Source organism: Oncorhynchus nerka, linkage group LG20 (assembly GCF_034236695.1).
Source record: "Oncorhynchus nerka isolate Pitt River linkage group LG20, Oner_Uvic_2.0, whole genome shotgun sequence".
Classification (NCBI taxonomy): Eukaryota; Metazoa; Chordata; class Actinopteri; order Salmoniformes; family Salmonidae; genus Oncorhynchus; species Oncorhynchus nerka.
In genome coordinates this window covers 75,426,903-75,454,194 of record NC_088415.1, presented here as the reverse complement: position 1 = coordinate 75,454,194, position 27,292 = coordinate 75,426,903, and the positions used below count along the sequence as shown (strand labels likewise).

General features: G+C 42.7%; 1 protein-coding gene and 1 long non-coding RNA gene across 12 annotated transcripts in view; one reads left to right on the top strand and one right to left on the bottom strand.

Annotated features, from left to right (window-relative positions):
• LOC115103140 (ATP-dependent 6-phosphofructokinase, platelet type-like) overlaps positions 1-25,957 on the bottom strand; it is a 42,596-nt gene extending 16,639 nt beyond the window's left edge. For 3 of the 9 annotated variants that reach the window (XM_065005776.1, XM_065005779.1, XM_065005780.1), the window contains exons 1-14: positions 25,697-25,957; positions 16,903-16,976; positions 14,447-14,524; positions 13,606-13,795; positions 13,219-13,384; positions 13,014-13,058; positions 12,671-12,779; positions 12,037-12,132; positions 10,889-10,981; positions 10,409-10,534; positions 10,035-10,099; positions 9,725-9,794; positions 7,865-7,888; positions 6,745-6,891 (exon numbers count right to left, since the gene is read on the bottom strand). In XM_065005776.1, the coding sequence (XP_064861848.1) occupies positions 6,745-6,891; positions 7,865-7,888; positions 9,725-9,794; positions 10,035-10,099; positions 10,409-10,534; positions 10,889-10,981; positions 12,037-12,132; positions 12,671-12,779; positions 13,014-13,058; positions 13,219-13,384; positions 13,606-13,795; positions 14,447-14,524; positions 16,903-16,976; positions 25,697-25,790 (1,377 nt within the window). In that variant the 5' untranslated portion in view covers positions 25,791-25,957. Of the gene's footprint in view, positions 1-6,744; positions 6,892-7,864; positions 7,889-9,724; positions 9,795-10,034; positions 10,100-10,408; positions 10,535-10,888; positions 10,982-12,036; positions 12,133-12,374; positions 12,471-12,670; positions 12,780-13,013; positions 13,059-13,218; positions 13,385-13,605; positions 13,796-14,446; positions 14,525-16,902; positions 16,977-25,696 lie in introns of all 9 variants that reach the window. The other 6 variants (XM_065005778.1, XM_065005781.1, XM_065005782.1 and 3 more) reach the window with 3 other exon arrangements.
• LOC135562723 (uncharacterized) lies at positions 3,368-5,617 on the top strand. Of its 3 annotated transcripts, none has more exons than XR_010460076.1 (6): positions 3,368-3,431; positions 3,514-3,588; positions 3,668-3,709; positions 3,778-4,711; positions 4,983-5,094; positions 5,189-5,617. It is a non-coding gene; the product is annotated as an uncharacterized LOC135562723 (long non-coding RNA). The 3 variants fall into 3 exon arrangements; XR_010460074.1 differs by having other exon boundaries at positions 3,668-3,951; positions 4,031-4,711; XR_010460073.1 differs by having other exon boundaries at positions 3,668-4,711.
• Positions 25,958-27,292: the final 1,335 nt, after the last annotated feature.

Here is a 27,292-nt window from a genome sequence, read left to right as displayed (position 1 = left end):
CATAAAGGACAGGGCGTGAGAGAGAGGCCTGGCCTGCATAAAGGAGAGGGGGTGAGTGAGAGGCCTCTTCTGCATAAAGGAGAGGGGGTGAGTGAGAGGCCTCTTCTGCATAAAGGAGAGGGGGTGAGTGAGAGGCTTCTTCTGCATAAAGGACAGGGGATGAGTGAGAGGCCTCTTCTGCATAAAGGACAGGGGGTGAGAGTGGTGGTGAGAGAGAGGCCTGCATAAAGGAGAGAGGGGGGGTGAGAGACCTCTTCTGCATAAAGGAGAGGGGGTGAGTAAGAGGCCTCTTCTGCATAAAGGAGAGGGGTTGAGAGAGAGGCCTGCATAAAGGAGAGGGGGTGAGTGAGAGGCCTCTTCTGCATAAAGGAGAGGGGGTGAGAGAGAGGCCTGGCCTGCATAAAGGAGAGGGGTGAGTTAGAGGCCTCTTCTGCATAAAGAAGAGGGGGTGAGTGAGAGGCCTGGCCTGCATAAAGGAGAGGGGTGAGTGAGAGGCCTCTTCTGCATAAAGGAGAGGGGGTGAGTGAGAGTCCTCTTCTGCATAAAGGAGAGGGGGTGAGTGAGAGGCCTGGCCTGGATAAAGGAGAGGAGGTGAGTGAGAGGCCTGGCCTGCATAAAGGAGAGGGGGTAAGTGAGAGGCCTGCATCAAGGAGAGGAGGTGAGTGAGAGGCTTGCATTAAGGAGAGAGTGTGAGTGAGAGGCCTGCATAAAGGAGAGAGGGTGAGTGAGAGGCCTGGCCTGCATAAAGGAGAGGGGGTAAGTGAGAGGCTTGTATTAAGGACAGGAGGTGAGTGAGAGGCTTGCATCAAGGAGAGAGGGTGAGTGAGAGGCCTGGCCTGCATAAAGGAGAGGGGGTGAGTACGCAGCCTGTATAAAGGACATTGGGTGAATGAGAGGCCTGTATAAAGGACATTGCGTGAGTGAGAGGCCTGGCCTGGATAAATGACAGGGGGTGAGTGAGAGGCCTGGCCTGTATAAAGGACAGGGGCTGAGTGAGAGGCCTGGATAAAGGACAGGGGGTGAGTGAGAGGCCTGGCCTGGATAAAGGACAGGGGGTGAGTGAGAGGCCTGGCCTGGATAAATGACAGGGGGTGAGTGAGAGGCCTGGCCTGGATAAAGGACAGGGGGTGAGTGAGAGGCCTGGATAAAGGACAGGGGGTGAGTGAGAGGCCTGGCCTGGATAAAGGACAGGGGGTGAGTGAGAGGCCTGGATAAAGGACAGGGGGTGAGTGAGAGGCCTGGATAAAGGACAGGGGGTGAGTGAGAGGCCTGGATAAAGGACAGGGGGTGAGTGAGAGGCCTGGCCTGGATAAAGGACAGGGGTGAGTGAGAGGCCTGGATAAAGGACAGGGGTGAGTGAGAGGCCTGGATAAAGGGCAGGGGGTGAGTGAGAGGCCTGGCCTGGATAAAGGACAGGGGGTGAGTGAGAGGCCTGGATAAAGGACAGGGGGTGAGTGAGAGGCCTGGATAAAGGGCAGGGGGTGAGTGAGAGGCCTGGATAAAGGGCAGGGGGTGAGTGAGAGGCCTGGCCTGGATAAAGGACAGGGGAAGAGTGAGAGGCCTGGATAAAGGACAGGGGGTGAGTGAGAGGCCTGGCCTGGATAAAGGACAGGGGGTGAGTGAGAGGCCTGGCCTGGATAAAGGACAGGGGGTGAGTGAGAGGCCTGGATAAAGGGCAGGGGGTGAGTGAGAGGCCTGGCCTGGATAAAGGACAGGGGGTGAGTGAGAGGCCTGGCCTGGATAAAGGACAGGGGGTGAGTGAGAGGCCTGGATAAAGGGCAGGGGGTGAGTGAGAGGCCTGGTCTGGATAAAGGACAGGGGTAGATTGAGAGGCCTGGCCTGGATAAAGTAGAGTGGAGGTGAGAGTAATTGGCTTAGTTACTGACTTACTTACTGACTTTATTGTCCCCATGGGGATCATTTTGTTGCAGTGTCATGTACATGTTTAAATACAAAATACAAAACCAAATTGACAATACAATTGTAAGTAGTCCTGTTTATCTCCCCACACAAGTCTTATCTGAAAAACACCATCAGTGTCTGTGGCAGGGGACACAAGAGTAAAGGTGACTTACAGAGGCCAGCTACTTTTCTACTCTGCAAAGCCAGTCAACAAGGTCACTATAACCTTTAGCTTATCTGGCTTCGCTGTCATGTTTATATTAATCATTTTAAATATGTTCTTGTTATTCTAATGGCTTTCAAAATATGGTGTAGACTGCATTTCAAGGTTAATGGTGTAAACAATACTAGGGGACAAATATGATCAAATGTGTTTAACAGTGAGAAAACAACCTGGGGCCTGTTGCACAAAAGTAGAATTAAGACATCCGGGATAAATGACTCAGCTGAGCTCAATGAAGCCAAAACATGTGCGTCCAGGCTTAATTGGTTGCACAAAGACCAAGCCAGGATGAGCAGACACGGATTCATTAAGCCAGGTGAAACCAATCCTGGATGGCTCACGGCTCACTCAAAAGGACAGATCACAGATTAACTGATTTACCATGGTAGAGCCGCGTACTTTTCCCCGTCGGAAGCACAAATCCTCATGGAGGCATACGAGGAGGTAAAAGATATAATTAAGAAGAAAGGCAACACCGCCACAGTGATAAAGCAAAGAGAAAAAGCGTGGCAAAGTATTGCAGACCGCCTGAATGCGTAAGTAGTGCACAATTACACACTCACCGCTCCGCTGAAACATCACAATTACAATTCAAATATTTAATTCACATCTCCAAAAATGCAGTTGTACTGTAATTATGAAACGGTTAAATTTTTAATTGAAATGCACTGCAGATATGAGTGAAATTGTGTAAAGTAACTCCATCACACTGTATAAAGCTATGATACATTTTTTGATATTTTTACTGAAAACAAGACAAAAATACCAAGTAATTTTTTGCAGTGTGACTCCATTAAATGTGTGTGTGTGTGTGTGTGTGTAGATTAAACATGAACGGGCCAAAACGGACATGGCAGCAGGTCAAAATCAAATACAAGAACATTCTGCAGAATGGTATGGTCCCTGACTAATATTTAACAAAGCACAAGCATATATTGTACCCAGAAGGTGCCTGCTCACACATTGTCTGTACTGTTTTAGCAGTGAAAAAGAATACCCACAGACAAGGCACGGGTGGTGGGTCACCAAAGGCTGACCTTACCCCAGCAGAGGACATGGCCTTGAGCTAAATAAAGGCAGGCCCGTCTTAGAGGGGATCCCTGGGGGAAAGAGACGAGCATAGGTTCCTCCCAAGATGCCACCCGCCATTCAAGGTATGTCCTTCCATCTCTACATGGGATACAACCACATTCATATTGAATCAATTTGGACTGTCTGACTTTGGTTTACCTATTGCCTTGCAGTGCCTGGCAGCACTGTGTTCCTGTTAGAGCCACCAGCACAAGCACCAGACGATGCTGATCCAGTGAGTACTCCATCAAAGGCATACTGTAGGCCTGGCATGTCTTGTCTACTAGCTTCAATATGAATCCGATTAAATGTGATAGGGTGAAGGCCCCAGTGCAGCAGCAACAGCACATGATGAGGAGGAGACCATCTCTCTGGATTCCAGAAGGCATGAGGTATCATGTTAAGACTGTGAAAGTACTATTTACTCTACAATGGTGAGGAGTCTTCATCAAAATCGAATTTCTTTTACAGGACCCAGATGCTATACAGTGGGAAAACCAGCCTGGCAACATAGTGCGTATTAATAAAAGGACACCACATCCTGCCAAATTCCAGCTGCGCTAATTGTATTGTGTTCACAGAGCTCACAAGCTATCAGAAAGTTGTATGGCAACCACCTCCGGCGCCAAATAGAACTGGCAAACATAGACATTCAGTACAAGAAGAAAAAGATGGAAAATCTTGCACTGGAGTCCGAAATAAAAAAGAGGACAATTAGGAAACTGGACCTTGAAATAAAAAAACTTGAGAGGGAGGTGAGATATGCCTTCAATGTACACTGTATGCTAACTGTAACACAAATGTATTAATCATTATTTTTCTTTCCTCCCCCAGCTCCAAGAAGATGACACAGCTCAAAATAAAAATTAGGTATATTCTCGTAAAGTCAAGTGAGCCATGACATATGAGCTCTTATTGTGAGCACACAGGACGGTGGCATCTTTCTAAGTTTTTTTTTATTTTCCCAGCAATCAGTACAACCAAGTCATCGTTATAAGGCATCGCCCTCTTTTGCCCACCCCCCCAGCACCAGGTGTGGCCACTAGCCTATATGAAGGCCCAAAATGGTGTGTTCCTTTCTGCTCTGACAATGGCATGCCCATTCGTGCGAGATGTGGTGGATGAAGAAGCACTTGTGCTGAGGAGAGCCTTCAGGCGAGAAAGGGTCTTCAGGGACCGGTTGGACCCACTGGCCTTCCCTGATGACCATCTATATGAAAGATACAGGTTTTCTGCAGATGGCATCAGGTATCTATGCAGACTACTGGGTCCCAGGATTAAGCACCGCACTGCACGGAGCCATGCACTGAGTGTGGAGCAAATGGTTTGTGTGGCCTTGCGCTTTTTTGCTAGTGGAGCCTTCCTGTACTCAGTGGGGGATGCTGAACAAGGCCACAATTTGCCGCACAATAAGGAGTGTGTGTCTGGCTATCAAAGCATTAGCAGATGTCTTCATCTCCTTCCCTGGCCACAGAAGACTCTGTGACATCAAAGAGGAGTTCTATAGGATTGCAGGTAAGAGGATCTACAAATTACAGGACAACTGTTAACACATAGTAGGATACTCATTACTTTGTGTGACAGGGTCATTGGTGCAGTGGACTGCACACACATAAGGATAAAAGCCCCCTCAGGTGCCCATGAGGCCGATTTTGTGAATAGGAAATCCTTTCACAGCATTAATGTTCAGGTGAACATAACTTTTTGATATTGTCCATTGACGAACACTCTGCATTGCCAGTGATGTGCATTGATTGGTGTAATATTCCTCATCTTATGATTTCAGATGGTCTGCAATGCTGACTGTGTGATCAGCAATGTTGTGGCAAAATGGCCTGGCTCAGTCCATGACTCCAGAATCTTTCGGGCCTCTGAAATCTATCAGTGCCTATCACAAGGTAAGCCACACAACCCCTATTTATAACCATCATGGCTGTGTCAAGAATATCACTGTGTTTATGAGGTAGTAATGATGAGATTTTGTGTTGACAGGTGAATTCTCTGGTGTGTTGCTGGGAGACAGGGGTATGGCTGCCAGCCTTTTCTCCTGACACCTTTCACAGACCCCCAGGAAGCACAGCAGGCCTACAACCATGCCCATGCCAGGACCAGGGCCAGAGTTGAAATGACCTTTGGCCTCCTGAAGGCACGCTTTCACTGCCTTCACAAATTAAGGGTCAGCCCTGTTAGGGCATGTGATATTACTGTGGCTTGTGCTGTCCTCCACAATGTGGCCTGCCTGAGGAAGGAGAGGGCCCCCAGAGTGCCACCAGCCATGGACTGGGACAATCCGGCAATCTTCCCTGATGACGACAGTGGTCGGCTGCTGAGGGACCAATATGTGTTGAATTATTTTAGTTAGTATGTGTGCTTTCAATTTTGGTTAAATATGTCCTGCGGTGGCAGAGGAATTTGGGTTTTTTTTTTGGGTTCGTTTTTTGACGAATTTGGCCTCTTATGATCGGTATACTGTGTGTAATACAAGGCTGCAGGGAGGCTACTGCATCCATTCATTTGTCTGTTCAGTTGATGTGTATGGATTTGTCCTGCATTTATTTTAGTGTGCAGACATGCAGGGTGTGTTATATACAGACCTTTGAATGTGTATGTATCATTTTGTATAATATGCTTGGATTCTGTGCTTTCCATCTTGTAGAGTCACTGTGACTTCAGTTTCGAAAGGAGCTGATGGTTTACCTGCTTTGTTTTGTCCTTATTCAATAAAGGAACATAATGTTACACATTGTGTTTTTATATTCATATGGAATGTGTATTTGTTTATATGACAGAGTACTAGGGCCACACTGAAGAAAAAGGATAAAGTCATAAATTTATGAGGCTGGTTCTTTCTGCAGAAAAGCTACATATTGTTTTTACAGTTTTGATACTTATGACAATGTGATACTTAATATTCTGGCACATCAGCATGTCTTTGTTTATGAAACCATACTGAAGTACAATTTCACGAAATGCCCCACATCTGTCATTTTAACAACTGTCCTCCTTTAAAACAACTGGTTACAATATTATGACTTGTGTTTTTTTCCCCTCTGTGGCCCTAATATTCTATCATTTTATATATAGCCTTATAGTCTATGGGAAACTGTAAATTATCTAATGATAGCAACATCTAAAAATCATTGAAATTAATGATCACAAACGTTTAAATAATAACAGTGGGTCTAGTTATATGTGATAACAATGTATAGTGAGCAGTGAAATAACTATTGGTTTCCATTTGTGGTGACTGCTGACTGACATTAGGGATGAGATTAAATAGATCCTGGAATTTAGCCTGGTCTGGAGCAGGCTAGCTCCACAGAATAAATCTCCATGGTAATTTATACCATAACATATCCTCCTGCCCCCTATCCATCTTTAGTGCAACCGGATTACGGATCAATTGAGCCAGGATCACCAAGATATCCTGGCTTAATCCCTTATCCTAGTTTTGTGCAACAGGCCCCTGTTGATCATGTGGCAGTAAAACCATCATTCTCATTGGGCAAGAATACAATGACTATAATCATGTGTCTTAACTCCAGTACCTGTCCCTTGTAGAATCCCTCGAAGCCGTCGTTAACGGCGAACATCTTGTGCCCCTCGGTGATGCCCACCCTGACGGCCGAGCGGACAGCTGCGTTCATGCCCGCAGCAGGGGCACCCACGTTCAGCACCGCCACGTTGAAGGAGCTCTGAGGATCAACAGCACAGTCGTCACACACACACATTTAGAAATACACACACACAAAAATACATACACATTTTAAACCAGGAGAGTTGGGGTCATTTCAATTTCTATTCAGTAAATTCAAAATGCTCATTGATACCCATATCACCAAACCCCTCTGTATACATACATCTGCTCATAGTGGTTGATACTGGGTAGAGATGCTCTACAAGCCTGGCAAAGCTGTTGTCTCCGTGGAGAATGGAGCAGCATGCAGAGACAAGCCTAGCAAGGCCTCATGCTACGGCCCCAAAATGCTGCATCTGTATAGGCTGTTGTTGTACTTCACATAGACCACTGGCTCTGAGCTCAATCACATGATCACAGCGTGCTCATGGACAGATAGACCCCACGTATATGAGTGCCCTCATAGGCGTGGTAATCTCAAAGTAATCTCTTACTTTGAGCAGATCACAAGCATGTGTCTGATACTGATACTTCTATGCAGCAGAACTAGTTAGTAGGCTACTATGACAACAGCAAGCATACTGAAAGTGCAGGAACAGGGCACTTCTTAGAACACAGATCTACTGTGCTTCTACTAAGCAGAGTCATGACGAAATAAGCAATGAGGCTACAGTCGTTTTGTGGCACTATTTATGTTCAAAATGGTCTAATCCAACATGTACTGCGTCAGAAGCTGTCTAGTTCAATCATGGCTCTATGGAGGTATTATTCTATTCAAATAAATATGTTGTTAGAGAAAATGTAACCTAAAAGCTGTTTGTTGTTCTATTCTACAGGGCCATTGATGCAGCAAATTAGTATTTCAAACGAAGCCTGGTCCCAGATCTGTTTGTACTCTTGCCAACTCCATTGCTGTCATTGTCAAGCCAAACACGGAGAGTTGGCATGTTAGCACAAACGGTATACATATAGGAGAACTTAGCACTGATCTAAAGCTGGTATATTATAGTAGGTTACAGTACAGTACGTACATTATTTGGGAGCTCATCCTCTTCCTATCCCCTCAAGACAGAAAACAATTTAACAAACACACTCTGTTAGTGTCACAAAAAGACCTCAGTATGAGCCACAATGCACCTCAACAGGAAGTACCTGATCCTAACGCACAAATCTGAGAAACGCTGGAAAGACACAAACGTTAGGGAAAACACATGTGAATGTCACAGTAACTTTGTCAATGTACAATATACAGTGGGGCAAAAAAGTATTTAGTCAGCCACCAATTGTGCAAGTTCTCCCACTTAAAAATATGAGAGAGGCCTGTAATTTTCATCATAGGTACACTTCAACTATGACAGACAAAATGAGAAAAACAATCCAGAAAATCATGTTGTAGGATTTTTTATGAATTTATTTGAAAATGATGGTGGAAAATAAGTATTTGGTCAATAACAAAAGTTTATCTCAATACTTATCTCAATGTTATATACCCTTTGTTGGCAATGACAGAGGTCAAACTTTTCTGTAAGTCTTCATAAGGTTTTCACACACTGTTGCTGGTATTTTGGCCCATTCCTCCATGCAGATCTCCTCTAGAGCAGTGATGCTTTGGGGCTGTTGCTGGGCAACACGGACTTTCAACTCCCTCCAAAGATTTTCTATGGGGTTGAGATCTGGAGACTGGCTAGGCCACTCCAGGACCTTGAAATGCTTCTTACGAAACCACTCCTCGTTGCCCGGGTGGTGTGTTTGGGATCATTGTCATGCTGAAAGACCCAGCCACGTTTCATCATCAATGCCCTTGCTGATGGAAAGAGGTTTTCACTCAAAATCTCACGATACATGGCCCCATTCATTCTTTCCTTTACACGGATCAGTCGTCCTGGTCCCTTTGCAGAAAAACAGCCCCAAAGCATGATGTTTCCACTCTCATGCTTCACAGTAGGTATGGTGTTCTTTGAATGCAACTCAGCATTCTTTGTCCTCCAAACACGACAAGTTGAGATTTTACAAAAAGTTATATTTTGGTTTCATCTGACCATATGACATTCTCCCAATCTTCTTCTGGATCATCCAAATGCTCTCTAGCAATTTTCAGACGGTCCTGGACATGTACTGGCTTAAGCAGGGGGACACGTCTGGCACTGCAGGATTTGAGTCCCTGGCGGCGTAGTGTGTTACTGATAGTAGGCTTTGTTACTTTGGTCCCAGCTCTCTGCAGGTCATTCAGTAGGTCCCCCCGCGTGGTTCTGGGATTTTTGCTCACCGTTCTTGTGATCATTTTGACTCCACGGGGTGAGATCTTGCGTGGAGCCCCAGATCGAGTGAGATTATCAGTGGTCTTGTATGTCTTCCATTTCCCAATAATTGCTTCCACAGTTGATTTCTTCAAACCAAGCTGCTTACCTATTGCAGATTCAGTCTTCCCAGCCTGGTGCAGGTCTACAATTTTGTTTCTGGTGTCCTTTGACAGCTCTTTGGTCTTGGCCATAGTAGAGTTTGGAGTGTGACTGTTTGAGGTTGTGGACAGGTGTCTTTTATACTGATAACAAGTTCAAACAGGTGCCATTAATACAGGTAACGAGTGGAGGACAGAGGAGCCTCTTAAATAAGAAGTTACAGGTCTGTGAGAGCCAGAAATCTTGCTTGTTTGTAGGTGACCAAATACTTATTTTCCACCATAATTTGCAAATAAATTCATTAAAAATCCTACAACGGGATTTTCTGGATTTTTTTTCTCATTTTGTCTGTCATAGTTGAAGTGTACCTATGATGACAATTACAGGCCTCTCTCATCTTTTTAAGTGGGAGAACTTGCACAATTGGTGGCTAACTAAATACTTTTTTGCCCCATTGTAAATGTTTGCCTTGGGTTATCTGAGGATACTTACATTTGGGAGTTCAGAGTCTGCTTTCCGGTAAGACAGGAGTTTGTAGGTGTTCAGGTTGTTTTCGAAACTCCTGCAAAATATGAACGAAACATACTGTTATTCATCCATCTACCTTTTGTCCAGAAACCTCCATTACTAAGTTGCATAAACTTTTAAAGGCAAGAGGAAAATGAATCTGAATCCTGTAACGCGGTAATGGTCCTGCTAGACTAGACTGCTGGCCAAATAAAGATATGCATCTTAGAAATACAGAGATATCACTTTATTTGATCAAAGAATGTAGAATTGGTACAAGAGTCAGATAATGTACCTGCCACGCAGTCTCACAGCTTCCTCAAAATTCTTCTCGTCCATGGCTTTCTGGACATCTTGTGTCTATTGAGAACATAAATAAGAGTGGTTAATGTGTCTGGAATCAACAGCCTATCAATCGTCTTTATTCATAATAGATATATAATGTATACAGTAGGTAGAAGTACTTGATGCATTCTGTGAATGGTGTAGAACCTGAAAACATCACAAAGGGGTAGGCTATTACTTCATACGTGTTCATTACTATTGAGTAAAGCAATCTCACACCCACTATCTTGGCTGGCGGCCATCCCCATCTGTACCCTGTACAGAATACTAATCCAGGGTCCCAGCAGGGCCTGTATAGCATGTGAACACACAGTGTAAGTGTACCATCTGAACACACTCCATGAGGGGCAGACGGACAGCCTGGTTCCCACACAGAGACACTACGCAGGCCGGTGTGCTGGCTGACGCCTCCAACAGGGCCAGGACCGCCTCCACTCCCATACGACTGGCCTGGACAGACAGGGTGGAGGGCAAAGGTCAAATAATATTTATACTGGGGTCAACTTAGAATTAATGGTGATTTGGGACACTGGGAAAATAACTTCAAGTTCAAGTTAGAAATTGCATAACAGTATGAAATGACATGCTCTTTAAATTATGATTATCATACTGAAACTTCCTCATGGTTACTAACCAAAACAAACAAACCAGGGATATTATTCAGCTATTAGACAGACGGCAGCACAAATGGCTGTGCCTCTAACTGAAAAGTAGTGCATTATATAGGGAATAGGGTGCCATTTAGGAAGCAACCCAGTCTATAAGTGCCTTTTCATTGTATGTGAGTATGTGGGTAACACTCACCAGGATCCGGTCAAAGGCAGAGGGGGTTCCTCCTCTCTGGACGTGACCCAGGATGGTGACTCGGGTGTCAAAGCCCAGACAGCTAACAACCAACTATAGTAGGAGAGGAAGGCCAGGTATTGAGCAATGTACATTTCCTCAAATTAGCAGAGTAATCAAATAAAACGTACGTCCCAAATGGCACCCTATTCAGTACTACAAAAGTAATGCATTATATAGATCAGTGTTTCTTAATCCTGGTCCTGGGGACCCAAAGGAGTGCACATCTGATTCCACTAATCAAAGATTTGATGATGAGCTGAATCAGCTGTGTAGTGCTAAGGCAAAAACCAAAATGCGCACCCTTTTGGGTCCCCAGGACCATGATATAGAGAATAGGGTGCCATTTGGAATGCAACAATTGTCTATTTGTATTGTATGGTAGAAAGAGAATGACAATGGCATGCTATACCTTAGGAAGAAAGAGAGTAGGGGAAAGCACAAGCACTGTACACCCATGCAAAACAGTTCCTGTCATGTACACTGTAAGTGAGTCTCCAACACTTACACATGTGTGTTCCAAATGGCACCCTATTCCCTATATAGTGCACTACTTTAAACCAGAGCTGGTCAAAACTAGTACAGTATATTATAGAGAATAGGGTGCCATTTTGGACTCAGACCTTGTTCTTTTGTTCTGCCAGGTAAACTGTACTGTATGTTCTGCCAGGTAAACTGTACTCTTACCAGAACAGAGATCCTATAAGTTCTATATGAATTTCTATGCTTACCAGGTTAGGTATGCTGATGAAGAACAAGGTTGCAAAGGCACAAACAGGACAAAGAATAATTCACAGAAGTTCACATCACTAAGAAAGATCCAATAAAATACTTAGATGAAGAGTTAAAACATGGACAGCATGTTGTTAATGGGACAGAGAGATGGAGAGATGACGATGTGCAGCCAGAAGTAACCACGGCACACAGAAGTACTGTACCAGACCTGGGTTCAAATACAATATGAAATCATTTCAAATACTTAATGTGGGCTTGATTGAGATTGTCTGGCGCAATTAAACCAATAGAAAGTCGCAAAAAGATTTAAAATAGGATTTGAACCCAGGTCTGCAGAGGAGTACTCCACCAGTACAGGACAGCTGAGTACTTACTTCCTTAATATGGTCTGTAGTGATAGGCTTGTTGTGAGAATCTATCGCCCCCTCTGCTACAATAATGATATTGAGCCGTTTCTTATCTGCACGATTCTATAAGAATACAAACAAAGCACAGATATACAGTACATGACAGATCATTTTTGCATTTGGCTTTTCAAAAGCTGGACCTGGTTTATGCTGAAACAGCTGCATGCCTATCAGAGAGAGAGAAAGAACAGATCTGCCTACTACCTCTGTCCATCTCTCACCTTTCATCTGTAAAGCATGGAGCTATTCACACATCTGTAGGGCCTGCTTTTGGTTCCCCCTACGTTGCATATTCAGGTACTCACATCCTTGACATTATTAACAGTAATAGCCTTTCCTTGTCTGTCAATGGCTCCTTCAGCAACTATGATTATATTCAGCCTTGAACCCCTGGATCGGCTCTGGACATTAAGAAACACAATGAACACTGCTGCTTCTGCTATGGTTGAAGGAAATACAATACACTACAACGTGTTATCACTAAGCAATAAATCCTATTCAATGTGAGGTATAGATTGAAATGTATTTGTTAGATCTGCAGATGTCGGATGTTACCTTTGTGTGTGTGTGTGTGTGTGTGTGTGTGTGTGTGTGTGGTTACCTCAGACAGTTTCTGACACATCTGTTCCTCCCACCCGTCCTCAGGGGGCATCTCAGGGATCAGCACCCAGTCAGCCCCGCAGGCCAGAGCACTTACTAGGGCCAGGTACCTACACACACACACACACACACACACACACACACACACACACACACACACACACACACACACACACACACACACACACACACACACACACACACACACACACACACACACACACTTTTGTATGTATTATGTACAAACATTTTCAAAGCAGGACTGCTGAGAGTCCATTGCTAAATTGTAGCAAGTACAAGAATAAAGCAGGAAATGAAAGCAGAAATGAAATGCCATTCCATACCCACAATGTCTTCCCATGACCTCCAGCACAAACGTCCTCTGGTGGCTGAGAGAAAGGAGATAAGTTTGTAAATGTTGTATGTGTACAAACAACACCACTGAGCTAAATATGCCACTGTATCTGTCAGTACCTCTGTCTGTGTAAATGTTGGCTCATCTAAAAGTTAAGAAATGTACCATTCAACAACAATCATCTATGTCAGTACCTCTGGGCTGTAGTCATGATTGCGTCCACCACCTCTATGATTCTGTGCAGGGCAGAGTCTGTCCCGATTGTCATGTCAGTGCCACAGAAGTCGTTGTCGATGGAGCCCACCATTCCCACGATGTGCAGCTCTGAATTGTTCTGGGCAGCCTTCTCATCAATCAGACCTTTATTCACAATGCAACGCAACATGAACCCACTGGCTTCACTACTGAGTAGTGTACACTCATAGATGGAATGGCTGTATACAGGCTTTGGTAATACATAGTAGTACATGTTTTACTACAACATGTCAGGCATATAAATAAAAACATTTGTGTAGAAATTAATGATGGAGTAGATTACTGTGAACATTTGGTCCACTCCATTGACTATAACATTGAGATACCCTGCTGGACCAGTTCCTCCAGTAGTCCGCTCCACTCCTCTCTGAAGAGGTTGGCCCCAGTGAGGCTGCCGTCCCCTCCGATCACACACAGGTTGGTGATGTCACGCTGCACCAGGTGGTGGGCAGCCTTCAGACGCCCCTCGTGGCTGCGGAACTCCTTGCAGCGGGCACTGCCAATGACTGTGCCACCCTGACAGGAAAACACAACAGTCAAGAATTCAGATGAATGGATGAATGACAGTTGGAAAGATGGATTGATGGATGGATGACAACTGAATTGATGGATGACAACTGAATTGATGGATGGATGCCAACTGAATTGATGGATGGATAGGTTGAGGTTGGTGGATAGATGAATGAAGATTGGATGGATGGGTGAAGGATAGATGGAGGGATGGATGGATGACTGAATTAATTAATGTTAGAAGGATAGACGGATGAATGTGGATGGATGAAACCAATGGATGATATTATCTGACACAATTGAGCACTGCTGCATTGATAGGTGTCATTAATTCAACATCTCACATATTGTTTTAGTGTTGTGTTGTGTTGTCATTAACTATCAGGTTCATGCAGAATCCACCTTCCACTCTGTTTAGCATCGGCCAGAAATGCAGCTGCGCTCATCTGTCACATGCAATTTGTCAATTCTGGGACCACTGATATATTCAAACCATTAACCATCATATACTGTATAGTATACTGTATAGTATACTGTAGCCTCTGGCCAAAATATTCATTAACCCCTACGTATACTATATATATAGCCTGTGACTGTGATGATAATGTTAAACAAATCCATAGTATATTGCCTAAAGGCATTCATTGCACTACTTACCACTTGCAGCATGCTGGAGACACTTTCCCATGATGCCTCTTCAATGTTATCCCCACCATCTACCATACCCTGGTAACCCTGCATAGAGAAAATACATATTAACATCATCTCACAGCACAGGCCTATATTTCCTAATAGTAATATGAACATATTAACATTATCTCACAGCACAGGCCTATATTTCCTAATAGTAATATGAACATATTAACATTATCTCACAGCACAGGCCTATATTTCCTAATAGTAATATGAACATATTAACATTATCTCACAGCACAGGCCTATATTTCCTAATAGTAATATGAACATATTAACATTATCTCACAGCACAGGCCTATATTTCCTAATAGTAATATGAACATATTAACATTATCTCACAGCACAGGCCTATATTTCCTAATAGTAATATGAACATATTAACATTATCTCACAGCACAGGCCTATATTTCCTAATAGTAATATGAACATATTAACATTATCTCACAGCACAGGCCTATATTTACTAATAGTAATATGAACATATTAACATTATCTCACAGCACAGGCCTATATTTCCTAATAGTAATATGAACATATTAACATTATCTCACAGCACAGGCCTATATTTACTAATAGTAATATGAACATATTAACATTATCTCACAGCACAGGCCTATATTTCCTAATAGTAATATGAACATATTCATGAATTATAATGTTGTTACATAGTAACAGTCGTTGACTCTGCAACGCATCTTTGATAACATCAGGGATATTGGCTTACATTCATTTTGAGAGGACAATGCTAAATCATGCTAACTGCTACCTGTAGCAAAAGTAAAGAACAGATTATCATGGATGCTGTCTCTCAGTACCAAGTCGATGTGCAGGGGTAATTGAGGTAGATATGTACATATAGGTAGGGATGAAGTCACTAGGCTACAGGATAGATGATAAACAGTAACAGCATGTGATGAGACAAATAGTTAGTGCAAAAAGGGTCAATGCAGGTAGCTAATTAGTTAACTATTTATTTAGCAGTCTTATGGCTTGGGGGTCAAAGCTATTCGGGATCCTGTTGGTTCCATACTTGCATTGGTAGTGCTTGCTGTGTGCTAGTAGAGAGAACCCTTTGACTTGGGTGGCTGGAGTCTTTGCTTAAGTGTCGTCTATTGTTAGAGACTCCAGTGTTTGATGACCGATAAAAGGTATTCCATTGAGCAGGCTCACAGCACACTCACTGTCTGTGTCTCAAATGGCACACTAGTCCCTATATAGTGCACAGCTTTTTACCAGAGCCCTATGCACACCAAAAGTAGTGCACTATACGGAATAGGTTGTAATTTGGGACATACGCTCTGCAAGAGGCTAACTGTAACATGTTGTTATCTACTCTGTAGATAACTCAATGGCGGCGGGAGGATAAGAGCTCTGGTGTCAATGTCTAAATAATTGGATTACAGGAAGCTTCAGACGTCCCTGTAGTGCCATCGCCATGAGTCTGAATAAACAACAGCATGCTGTGAGATACATCAGTGTAGCTTTAATGAGTGGGCATCATTTGTGCTAGTGTTAAAGGGATGGCTCATCTCATTTTCATGTTTGGGCCAAATTGATCTTACCTCGAGTTGTCTATGTATGCCGGTACCCCGTGTATATACAGTAGCAAAGTTATCATTACTCGTGTATTTATTCCTTGTGTTATTATTTTTCGATTATTTCTCTGCGTTGTTGGGAAGGACCCGTAAGTAAGCATTTCACTGTTAGTCCATACCTGTTGTTTACAAAGCATGTGACAAATACAGTTTGATTTGATATTCTCACACAGTATTCCATCATGACCTCTTATGACCAGGCGTTACGTCATCCTTATAAAAGCATTAAGTGAATGTAGAGACAGAATCTGTAGAGACAGAATCACACCTAAGTTAATTCTTAAGCCCTGAAATGATTTTATTTGACCCCATTGTTGGGAAGGGCCTGTAAGCAAGCATTTCACTCTAGTCTACACCTGTTTATGAAGCATGTGACAAATACAATTTGATTTGACCCCAGTGGACAGGAACATTATTAAATAACCTCCAGAGTATGATTTCCTCAGCAAATGAATTAGCTGCTTATGTATGGGAAACTGCTCCCGCTACCAACACCATGACTTCACAAGTTTCCAATTCAAATACTTCTCATTTCCATGACCCTTAAATAAAATAAAAGTCATCTCGTTGAACATTTATGCCGAAGAATCGCTCCTCCTCTGTTTTATTTAAACATTACACATTCTGCATAGAGATCCTTTTAATCACCAATTTAATTTAGTGTTCTATTTCATTCTGTAACATTTTGTTTATCCAAACCACTACTGCTCAAAGAAAAAGCTTTGCCCTATGAGCACAGAGCTTGTCGGTGTTGATTTGTCTCAGTGTCAGTGTCAGTGGTAGGACAGTACAAGCCCGCGGGAGTGTCTATCATGATCTCACCTCATGGACGAAGTAGACTTTAGCTCCCACATAAATACCCATGCGGACCACAGCCCGTACAGCAGCATTCATACCTGCACAACAACAACAACAACACAGAGGCAGAGAGAGTCAGAGAGAATGAAAAATACATTCATTATATGACAATGCATGTTATATTTGGTAGGCTACAGGCTGAAAATACAAATCAGGGAGATGGGATGAATCATGTAAATCAAGTTAACATGGTGTGCTCCGTCCAGCAGAGAAAGATACTTGCATAGGCATTGACCTTGATTCAGTATCTAGTACATTTTCCATTGACAGTGTGGAAATTGGTCATAATGATTACAAAGACTTGCATCTTAGTTGCACCAAAACTATGTTAATATTGTTATACAAGTGTGGGAATAATTTTGAATGCAATATCTTTGGTCACCTTATTACGGACAAGACAATACACTCTAATCTAGTACCTACAGTAAAAGGGTTATCTGGCTGTCCCCATAGGAGAACCCTTTAAGGAACCATTTTTGGTTCCAGGTAAGAACCCTTTTTGGTTCCTTTTTGCTTCCCCTTCCACAGAGGGCTCTACATGGAACCCAAAGGGGTTCTACCGGGAACCAAAAAGGGTTCTCCTATGGGGACAGCCAAAGAACCCTTTTAGAACCCTTTTTTTCTAAGAGTGTAGCACTTACTGCTTACAGCTACATTCTCATTAGTCTGTACACGCAGCCAAGAACAGTAGGGCAGCCCTGTGGTGCCAAGACTGCTCTATGCTGATGTCCTTCCACTTCTCCCACACCACACAACAAGGCTGCTATTCACTGGCTTCCCAGAGCACTCTGAGTGTGGGCGGGAGCAGGCGCTGCCTTGGATGTCATTATTGTTAGTGTCAGCCTCCAAGAGCTTCTTAGGCCCACAACAATGAACTCACGTGCGTCTGAAATGGGACCCTATTCCCTATAGTGCGCTAGTTTTTTACCCCTATTCCTTATATAGTGCACTTACTTTGACCAGGGCCCACATAGGGTACACTATATAGGATATAGGGTTTCATTTCAGAATCAGCATGCCTTCACAGTAAACAGACTGTAGAGAGACCAGAGTGCATGGTTGGTCTGGCACAGATATTAAGGGTCTGTTGTCTGGGTCGATGCTAACGAGCACGGATTCTGGTACTGTGGGTTGGCTGGTGCCAGTCACTGTTGCTAGGATACCAGTAACAATATAAAATGAAGGAGACCTGTGTGTACACAGAAAATGGTGCATATATTAGCCAATGTAGGTTAACAATGATAAACACTGAATCCCACTGGAAGATTTCCTGAAGCATGGCCAATGGTTCTGTAAGTAATTTTAGGAATCACCCTATATACAGAACCAACTGATCTTTTCTGGCAGATAAGACTGCCAGAAGTCTTAGTGGTTTTTACTTACATCATGTGAATGTTCTAGTCTTCAGGGTAGGCTACAGGATGCTTTCTAACTTTGACCACAGCTGGATTCTGACGGGACTTTTGCACTATATTCCTGCTGTGTAGACAATGGTAGATTTCATGGTAGGTAGTCTCGTACAAAGTGCTTGGTCTAATGGTAGCCCACTGTTGACACAGCAGGAATGTTTGATTCGGGTGTTTATTTGATAGCGAGGGACAAATGTATATTTACGACGGCCAAGTAGTGTTCGTAGAGATTATGGATTAGGTATGTTTAGTTATGTTTGATTTCTCTACAGCAGGCAGTGGTGTGTATTCATGAATACCAAGGGACACCAGGCTTCCCCCAAAAACGTACCAAGAAAAAAATAAAAACACATAAAATAATGTATCTTTCATCTCTCTGTGTTTCATAATTTTCTCACAGGAGAAAGCATCCGAGCGATCAAAACAGTGCTCCTCTGTCTCTCTACGTGACAACCATCTACAGTTGAAGTCGGAAGTTTACTTACACTTAGGTTGGAGTCAAGAAAACTCATTTTTCAACCACTCAACAAATTTCTTGTTAACAAAATATAGTTTTGGCAAGTCAGTTAGGATCTACTTTGTGCATGACACAAGTATTTTTTCCAACAATTGTTTACAGACAGATTATTTCATTAATAATTCACTGTATCACAATCCAGTGGGTCAGAAGTTTACATACACTAAGATAACTGTGCCTTTAAACAGCTTGGAAAATTCCAGAAAATTATGTCATGGCTTTAGAAGCTTCTGATAGGCTAATTTACATAATTTGAGTCAATTGGAGGTGTATATGTGGATGTATTTCAAGGCCTACCTTCAAACTCAGTGCCTCTTTGCTTGACATCATGGGAAAATCAAAAGAAATCAGCGAAGACATAAAAAAAAAAATTGTAGACCTCCACATGTCTGGTTCATCCTTGGGAGCAATTTCCAAATGCCTAAAGGTACCACGTTCATCTGTACAAACAATAGTAGGCAAGTATAAACACCATGGGACCACGCAGCCATCATACCGCTCAGGAAGGATACGTGTTCTGTCTCCTAGAGATGAACGTACTTTGGTGCGAAAGTGCAAATCAATCCCAGAACAACAGCAAAGGGCCTTGTGGAGGAAACAGGTACAAAAGTATCTATAGCCACAGTAAATATCGACATAACCTGAAAGGCCGCTCTGCAAGGAAGAGGCCACTGCTCCAAAACTGCCATGAAAAAGCCAGACTACGGTTTGCGACTGCACATGGGGACAAAGATCGTACTTTTTGGAGAAAAGTCCTCTGGTCTGATGAAACAAAAATAGAACTGTTTGGCCATAATGACCATTGTTATGTTTGGAGGAAAAAGGGGGCTTGCAAGCCGAAGTACACCATCCCAACTGTGAAGAACGGGGGTGGCAGCATCATGTTGTTGGGATGCTTTGCTGCAGGAGGGACTGGTGCACTTCACAAAATAGATGGCATCATGAGTGAGCAAAATGATGTGGATATATTAAAGCAACATCTCAAGACATCAGTCAGGAAGTTAAAGCTTGGTCGCAAATGGGTCTTCCAAATGGACAATGACCCCAAGCATACTTCCAAAGTTGTGGCAAAATGGCTTAAGGACAACAAAGTCAAGGTATTGGAGGGGTCATCACAAAGCCCTGACCACAATCTTATAGACGATTTGTGGACAGAACTGAAAAAGCGTGTGCGAGCAAGGAGGCCTACAAACCTGACTGTTACACCAGCTCTGTCAGGAGGAATGGGCCAAAATTCACCCAACTTATTGTGGGAAGCTTGTGGAAGGCTACCTGAAACGTTTGACCCAAGTTAAACAATTTAAAGGCAATGCTACCAAATACTAATTGTATGTAAACTTTTGACCCACTGAGAATGTGAGAAAATAAATAACAGCTGAAATAAATCATTATCTCTACTATTATTCTGACATTACACATTCTTAAAATAAAGTGGTGATCCTAACTGACCTAAGACAGGGAATTTTTACTAGGATTAAATGTCAGGAATTGTGAAAAATGCATTTAAACTCAGTTTTTCTAAGGTGTATGTAAACTTCTGACTTCAACCTACTCATCTTGTTGGCTGACAAAAGTAAATGTGGACAGTTCTTCCAATATCTTCAAAGTTCACCTCGGAATTGGATAAGGATGTGCGCAGTTGTGTCCCTGGCCACAAAAGGCATGGATTCTTTTAGGGTGCATTACGGCCACACAAAGGGGATGCCGCCATGAAATTCTAGACATGATCAAGTGCTTGTCAAATTGTGAATGAGTGATTGATGTAGTGTGTACAGCCTAGGCAAAAAACAAAGCAGAGATCAGGCCTTTCAAGCAACTTTTTTCAAATCATCATTAGAGTCGCATCATGCAGCCTTAAAAATACAAAAATAAAAACATCCATCATACCGCTCAGGAAGGATACGCGTTCTGTCTCCTAGAGATGAACGTACATTTGTAGAACAACTAAAGTTACATTAATAACTCTAAATTAAGCATATAATAATACCCATTTCTTTGTTAACCGCTCAACACAGAATAGCTGCATGTGCGCACTCCCTCAAATCGGTTGGAGAAAATATTATTTCTGTCGCACCCTGATTTGTTTCACCTGTCTTTGTGATTATCTCCACCCCCCTCCAGGTGTCGTCCATCTTCCCCCTTATCCCCTGTGTATTTATACCTGTGTTCTCTATTTGTCTGTTGCCAGTTCGTCTTGTTTGTTCAAGCCTACCAACGTATTGTCTCAGCTCCTGTTTTTCCCTAGTCTCTCTTTTTCTCGTCCTCCTGGTTTTTGACCCTTGCCTGTCCTGACCAAGTACCCACCCCCCCCCTGATCACTCTGCCTGTCCCTGAGGCTGCCTGCCGTATTGTGCCTTTGCTCCTACTCTGGATTATCGCCCCCTGTCTATCTTGACCTGTCATTTGCCTGCCCCTGTTGTTACAATAAACATTGTTACTTCACACAGTCTGCACTTGGGTCTTACCTTGATTCCTGATAGTTTCTATTTTATTCAGCTTTGTTCAGTTGTATTCTTCATACTATAAAATAATGCCATGGAATTCTAAGCAAATCTTGTCTGCTAAATTCACTTTTGTAGCCCACAGCCATTTGGCTTAGCCAGATCAGGACCTAACATAAGGACAACTCAGAGTATGCTATTCTGTTCTTCTGAAATAGACAACATTTTATCATATCATGTTTCTTTAGACCTGTCTAAATTAAATCATGTATTTATTGTGGAGGTGTAGGCTATATTACATATATTTATTAGATTTTTTAAAATGTAGATGTTCAGAAGGTCAGCATCAGTGACTTGTGAAAGCCAGAAGATGGTAAACATGTTTATGTTAATTAACGGCCAATTACCGTGAGACGACAGTTATTTTCGTGACCGCCACAGCCCTAGGTGCGCCAGGAGGTAGCTGGCGGGGGGGGGCGCTTTGCTTCCCCAGTGATTTTACCCACGCACGCAACAGACAGCAGGGTTCCCCAACTGGTAGTTTATTTGGCCCACCCAAATTTCTTTTTTTGCATTTTCATTGTTGGACATAGAAGACAATAACAACACCAGGAAATCAGCCCTAGTGATTTTAATTTTGGTCATCTGTTCCCATGTATTCCCACACATAATAGAGATATCGTATACAACTGTAAGCAAGGTTTGAAATGATGTTTTAGTCAAATATTATGGTCTTCTTGTGGTCAATTTGCAGTAAAAAAAAGAAGTGTTATTATGTTCCGGCCAACTGACCAGCCACTCCAAGAAATACATTTGGACGCGGCTGAATCTAGTTGATGATCCCTGCTCTACAGCAACAGGATGCAGTGTATTTCTCAACACAGACATATGCATACAACCTCTTCCTTCCAGCACTACTGACCCTTCAAGATAGGATCAAGCAAATTAAAGAACAGCAGGGCAATGAAACAAAGCGACACAACAGTGTGTTTGAAGGCTTTGAGCAAGGTGAAAATATTTGGGCCATGCCAGTAACAATCTTTAAAGCTGTGAAGAGATAAAGCGTCATTACATGGTTACACGTGTAGGCATTTTAGAACTAGTACTCTGATGAGAAAGGGAGTAGCCTACTACTCTACTCCCCACTATGTCACACTTTAATGACAGATACAGTAGACTATTGTTGCAAATGTACTACAGTATCATAAATTCAGTGGAAATCTCAGCCTGCTGTAGTCTGCCAATAAGATAGTCCATGTAAAGAGAGTACAACATTATTAGTGAATGACAGCCAGGGCCAGGCATGGAACAATGAATGGCTGAGTCACACTTATTACTACCACAGTCCTTTACTGAGATGTCAGTTGTGTTTCCACATTATAGTGACGCATAGAGGTAGCCAAATTTCTCAACTCTGTGAGAGGTAGGCTACATTTCGGAGTTAAGAAACCCAGGGGACAACTCCACTACTTGCAGCGCCTCACGTAGGTCTACCCTATTCTTATCCCCATCCTCCTCTTCCCATGCTTGTCTGCCCATTAGTAATGCCATGCGCGCTACAATAGTCAAGATGTGTTTTAATTGGCAGCCACCTCTCCTTGTGTCCCATGATAAGGTGCACTGTGGTTGTGTCCCAAATGGCACCATATTCCATGTAAAGTACACCAATTTTTATCAGAGCCCTATGGGTCCTGGTCAAAAGTAGTACGCTGTATTGGTCATTTGGGACACAGACCCCGCCACTTCCTGCCAGGCTGGCACAAACGTTAATCCTCAGATGTTTTAATGCACAGGGAACTTTATAATGATAGTCACATTGAAATAGGCTGATATAAAATTAAATACATTACAATATTGATAGGCTAGTATGCAGTGGCAACCCATCATTCAGGACAGGTGGGGCAGAGCTGAAAAAAGTGCCTGTTTTGCATGCTATTGTGGCATTAACACGTGCTAATATCAGTTTGCAAACAATGTAAAAAATAAAAAATCATTGAGGTAATAAAGCCGCACACAAACATGGTCTGTTTTTTGCTTTCTTGAGTAAGGCAGCTCCAAAATTAAGGTGTTTCAGCCTAGCTCAGTGCTTTCTGTGGTGGTGAGGCAGCTAGTGGAAAATACAGAGCATAGGGGTTGGTAATGTTCTCTTGTTGCGCCGTGATTGGCTAAGTGTTCTGTCACTCACGGGGACACTACGTCACCGCAAAATCTACGGAGAGAACTCGAAAATTCTAGGCCCTTTGGTGCTGACATACAGTTACATTAGAAGTGCCCATCAAAGGCTCAAGGTCATTGACCACAGATAAAATTACATCAAATCACATTATATCTAGTGTAGCTTAGGTTGGACTGATCATGTCAACATCAAACTTTCAAAATCTTAGCTAGTAAGCTAGACAAGCAGTCATCCTCATGAATCAAGTCTACAATCTACTGGCAAATCCTTTTCATATGAAGATAAATTATAGATAAAACGTATCGGTGCTCATCGGCCATTGAACATAAACATTACACAACAAGATGGAAATTCAACAATGAGAGGCTTCGAAGGAATCAGTGGCAAACTGCAAGCATTGCTAAGCAATCACTAGCCTGCTATTCAGTGGAGTGGGTGTGTTGTCCAAGTCTGGGTTTAAGGGTCTCTTTTCCAAGCTTAAAAGGATACAAATTCACATGCAACAGACTTCAAGAGAAATGGGAACGCTGACAAAAACTAGCTCGGACTTGGAAAATACATTTTGAACGATTATCCAACTCGGATGTCGGGAACTTGGGCTTCTTTCTAGAGCTCCGACCTGAAGATCACTGACGTCATGAATCGGCCTTGTTTTTTTCTGAGTTCCCAGTTGTCTTGAAAGCAGCATAAATCCAGAACATGCCAGACTTTGATGACTAAATTTGCCCACAAGAAGGACCGCCGTGCCACCTTCCTGTTCAAGTGAGCACAGCACAACAAGGTGAGTCCCAAAAAATATTGTATGCTGCTGCATAAATTATGTAATATGCCAGGGAGATATGTATACTGTAGCTACGAAAGCAATACTAAGTGTATGTTGTGTAAATTAGCTATTAGTAGCCCATGTGGCGCACCCTATACATTTGGTCCCTTTCCCCCTCATAGCCTAGCCTACTGTTCTTACTTGGTGGTGCACATGTAGCCTATAGCCTGTTTGAGAGAAATGTAATCATTGAATATTTTAAGAGCTTTCATTGTCTGCTTATATGCCCCCTTCATTTATCCCACGGTTCTGTCATGGTGTACAGGGAAAATACTGTAAGAATGGCCCATGAACTTAATTCTATTAATGCGCATTTCAAAAGTGCTGAACAAATAGTTATATTGACTACGTCCGTCCAAGCTCGCTCATTAATGTCTTAATCAAAATGAAAAAAGCCTCTTATGCGCTTGTCGTCCCCTTATGCTATAGTTTGTACATCTCAATTGTTAGTAGAAACCACATTTGTTTAAGCAAGTCAGCTATATCAGCTGTTTTTTTAAGGCAGTAAATGAGGCTGAATTAACTGTTTAGCTGCCAGACAAGGCTCCTCTGATAGCCAGGTGTAGCAGTGGTAAGGATTCACTCCATGATGCTGAAAAGAAAGCTCTGCTCTTGGGACAGCTTTATGTAGGCCCTAACAGTTTGTGGGCACCGTTTGTCAAGGTTATAATGCAATTAATGTATTGTGTTGTGTAGTGCCTTTGCTGGCATGGATCCCAATTTTTTGTTTTTGTTGAGTTTGCCCCACCAAGATTTACATGCAAAAATCGCAACTGCTACTATGCACATATGCTTAGCTCTCTGCAATTGGCATGTTGAGTTTAACATCCAGGGCGTGCGCCTGCAGACGTGATGACATATCTGCGCCATAGGTTATCAGCGAATGGAATTCCGCAATGCAGGCTTCGGTGTCGGATAGTGCTATCCGGGATTCTTGGGACGTCCACACTCTTACCCTCACCCTAACCTTAACCATAAATATCCCTTACCGGATAGCACCAACCCTTCAGTATGATACACTTTTTTGCTCCGTGTTTTTGTTGATTACAATAATGCATCATCTCCCTTTTCCAATGGTGTGACAATTCTAACCAAAAATAGCCTACCAATTGCCTACATACTCCACAAATAATGTTATTATGAATTTTTATTTAATGTTGAACAGCTTTTTTTGGTCAATACTCAACTAGCCTACCTTATCTTTTGAATAATTAAGTCAAACATATGAGAACAAAATTACTAAGTTCCTTTAGGCTAAACACAATGACAGCACTTGCAATACTGATATTAACTCGACACTTTGTTTCCCTTTTAGTATCGTAATGATTACACAATTCCAGCGTTTATTTCAGTATCACTCTAATCCACTTGTAGCCTAACAGTAACTGATACCTTGAGCATCTCCTCCGCTTGTCAGAACGCCGATGGATTTTCCAGCACCGGAAAGATTCTCAAAGAATTTCTTGGTGTCCTGCCGCTTCGCCATGGCTCCCTCTTCTACCCTTCACAAGATTATATACGAAAAGTATTATTTTTTGTTGGTATGTAGGTTTTGAAATTAAATAGGTGTCGGTATTTGAGAGACCGACTGTAAATTAATGCAGTGGTTAACGCCCCCTTCCTTTCCCTGCTTCGCTGACTCGCTTCTGACAGTCACCGATGGCAACAGTGAGGTCAGGCTAGATGGGATACAGTTTTTGTCAAATTAACGTCTAAAGTATTTTTTTTTGGGGGGGGGGGTAGCTAACCCTAAACCTTTTCATAACCTTAACCTAATTATCATAACCTGATAAGTTAATTATCTTAACTTGCTGCTTAAACAAAATCTGTTGAATTATGATATAAACTGTATCCCATCTAGTCAAAACCCAGCGGAGAGCCTATTAAGCAATCTTCCTGTAATTAATTGACAGCGGTGTCATCCAATAGAATGCTGCATCACGTATATTCCTCCAACTATTCTGACCAATTGGGCCGGTAGAAATTACTAGCGCGACAACGCTAAGGCAGGGACAACGATGGGGTAGGGACTAGGAACAGTTAAACAGGGAGCAATGAAGTAGCTGGCATTTTACTCGTTTTTATTTTATTTTTTATAAATCTGTCCATAGGCATAGTTGAGTTTTAACCTCAAAGTGAATTTACTATGTAATGAAATATAGTCTCTAATATTGTCTGATTATAACTATTTTGTCCTGCATCACTCCTTCAGCCTAGACCAACTGCATCATATTACATAACAGGCCACAGCCCCATCATGAGCAAGAAACCAAGATGGCATCTCAGAGACTCAGACGATCCGCTGTCATACTAATAGCCCCCACCAAGCTTGTTACCATCCAGGCATCCTTATTTTCAGATTTCATCCAGACTGAAATTATACTACTCTGGAGAGGGGTGGCTATAGAATATTTACGTGAAGAATCAATTGCTTGGCCAGAAAAGAAAGAGTGGCACACCTACCTGGTAGAAAGGACATGGATGATGAAGAACAGACACAAGGATGTCAGTAGCATGCAATATTCTTCTGCCCCACACCACATTACCTAATTGGTTGTATTTACACAGGCAGCCCAATTTTGATACTTTTTCCACTAATTAGTATTTTGACCAATCATATCAGATCTTTTCACGTAAACTATTTTTCAGAGCTGATCTTACTGATAAAAATAACAATTAGTGAACAAGTTCAGATTAGGCTGCCTGTGTGAACGCAGCCGTACTGACACAAAGCTATTGTCTGCCTAAATGTTATATTATTCCTGGAAAGCCTCTCCTTACAAAGCCCTAAAATATTAATGAAAGTCCAGGTGGGGGAGTAGTAGAGCCTTTCGTGTGTATGTTATTCTCTGAGTCGACATGACAAGCAGTGATGCAGAACTTCTAAATATAGAGTAGCCTTGGGTCAGGCTGGTGCTGGAGAGGGAGAGGAGAGGGGAGAGCCCACACAGGTCTTGGAATGCCATGGTCTGATATTGCACATACAGC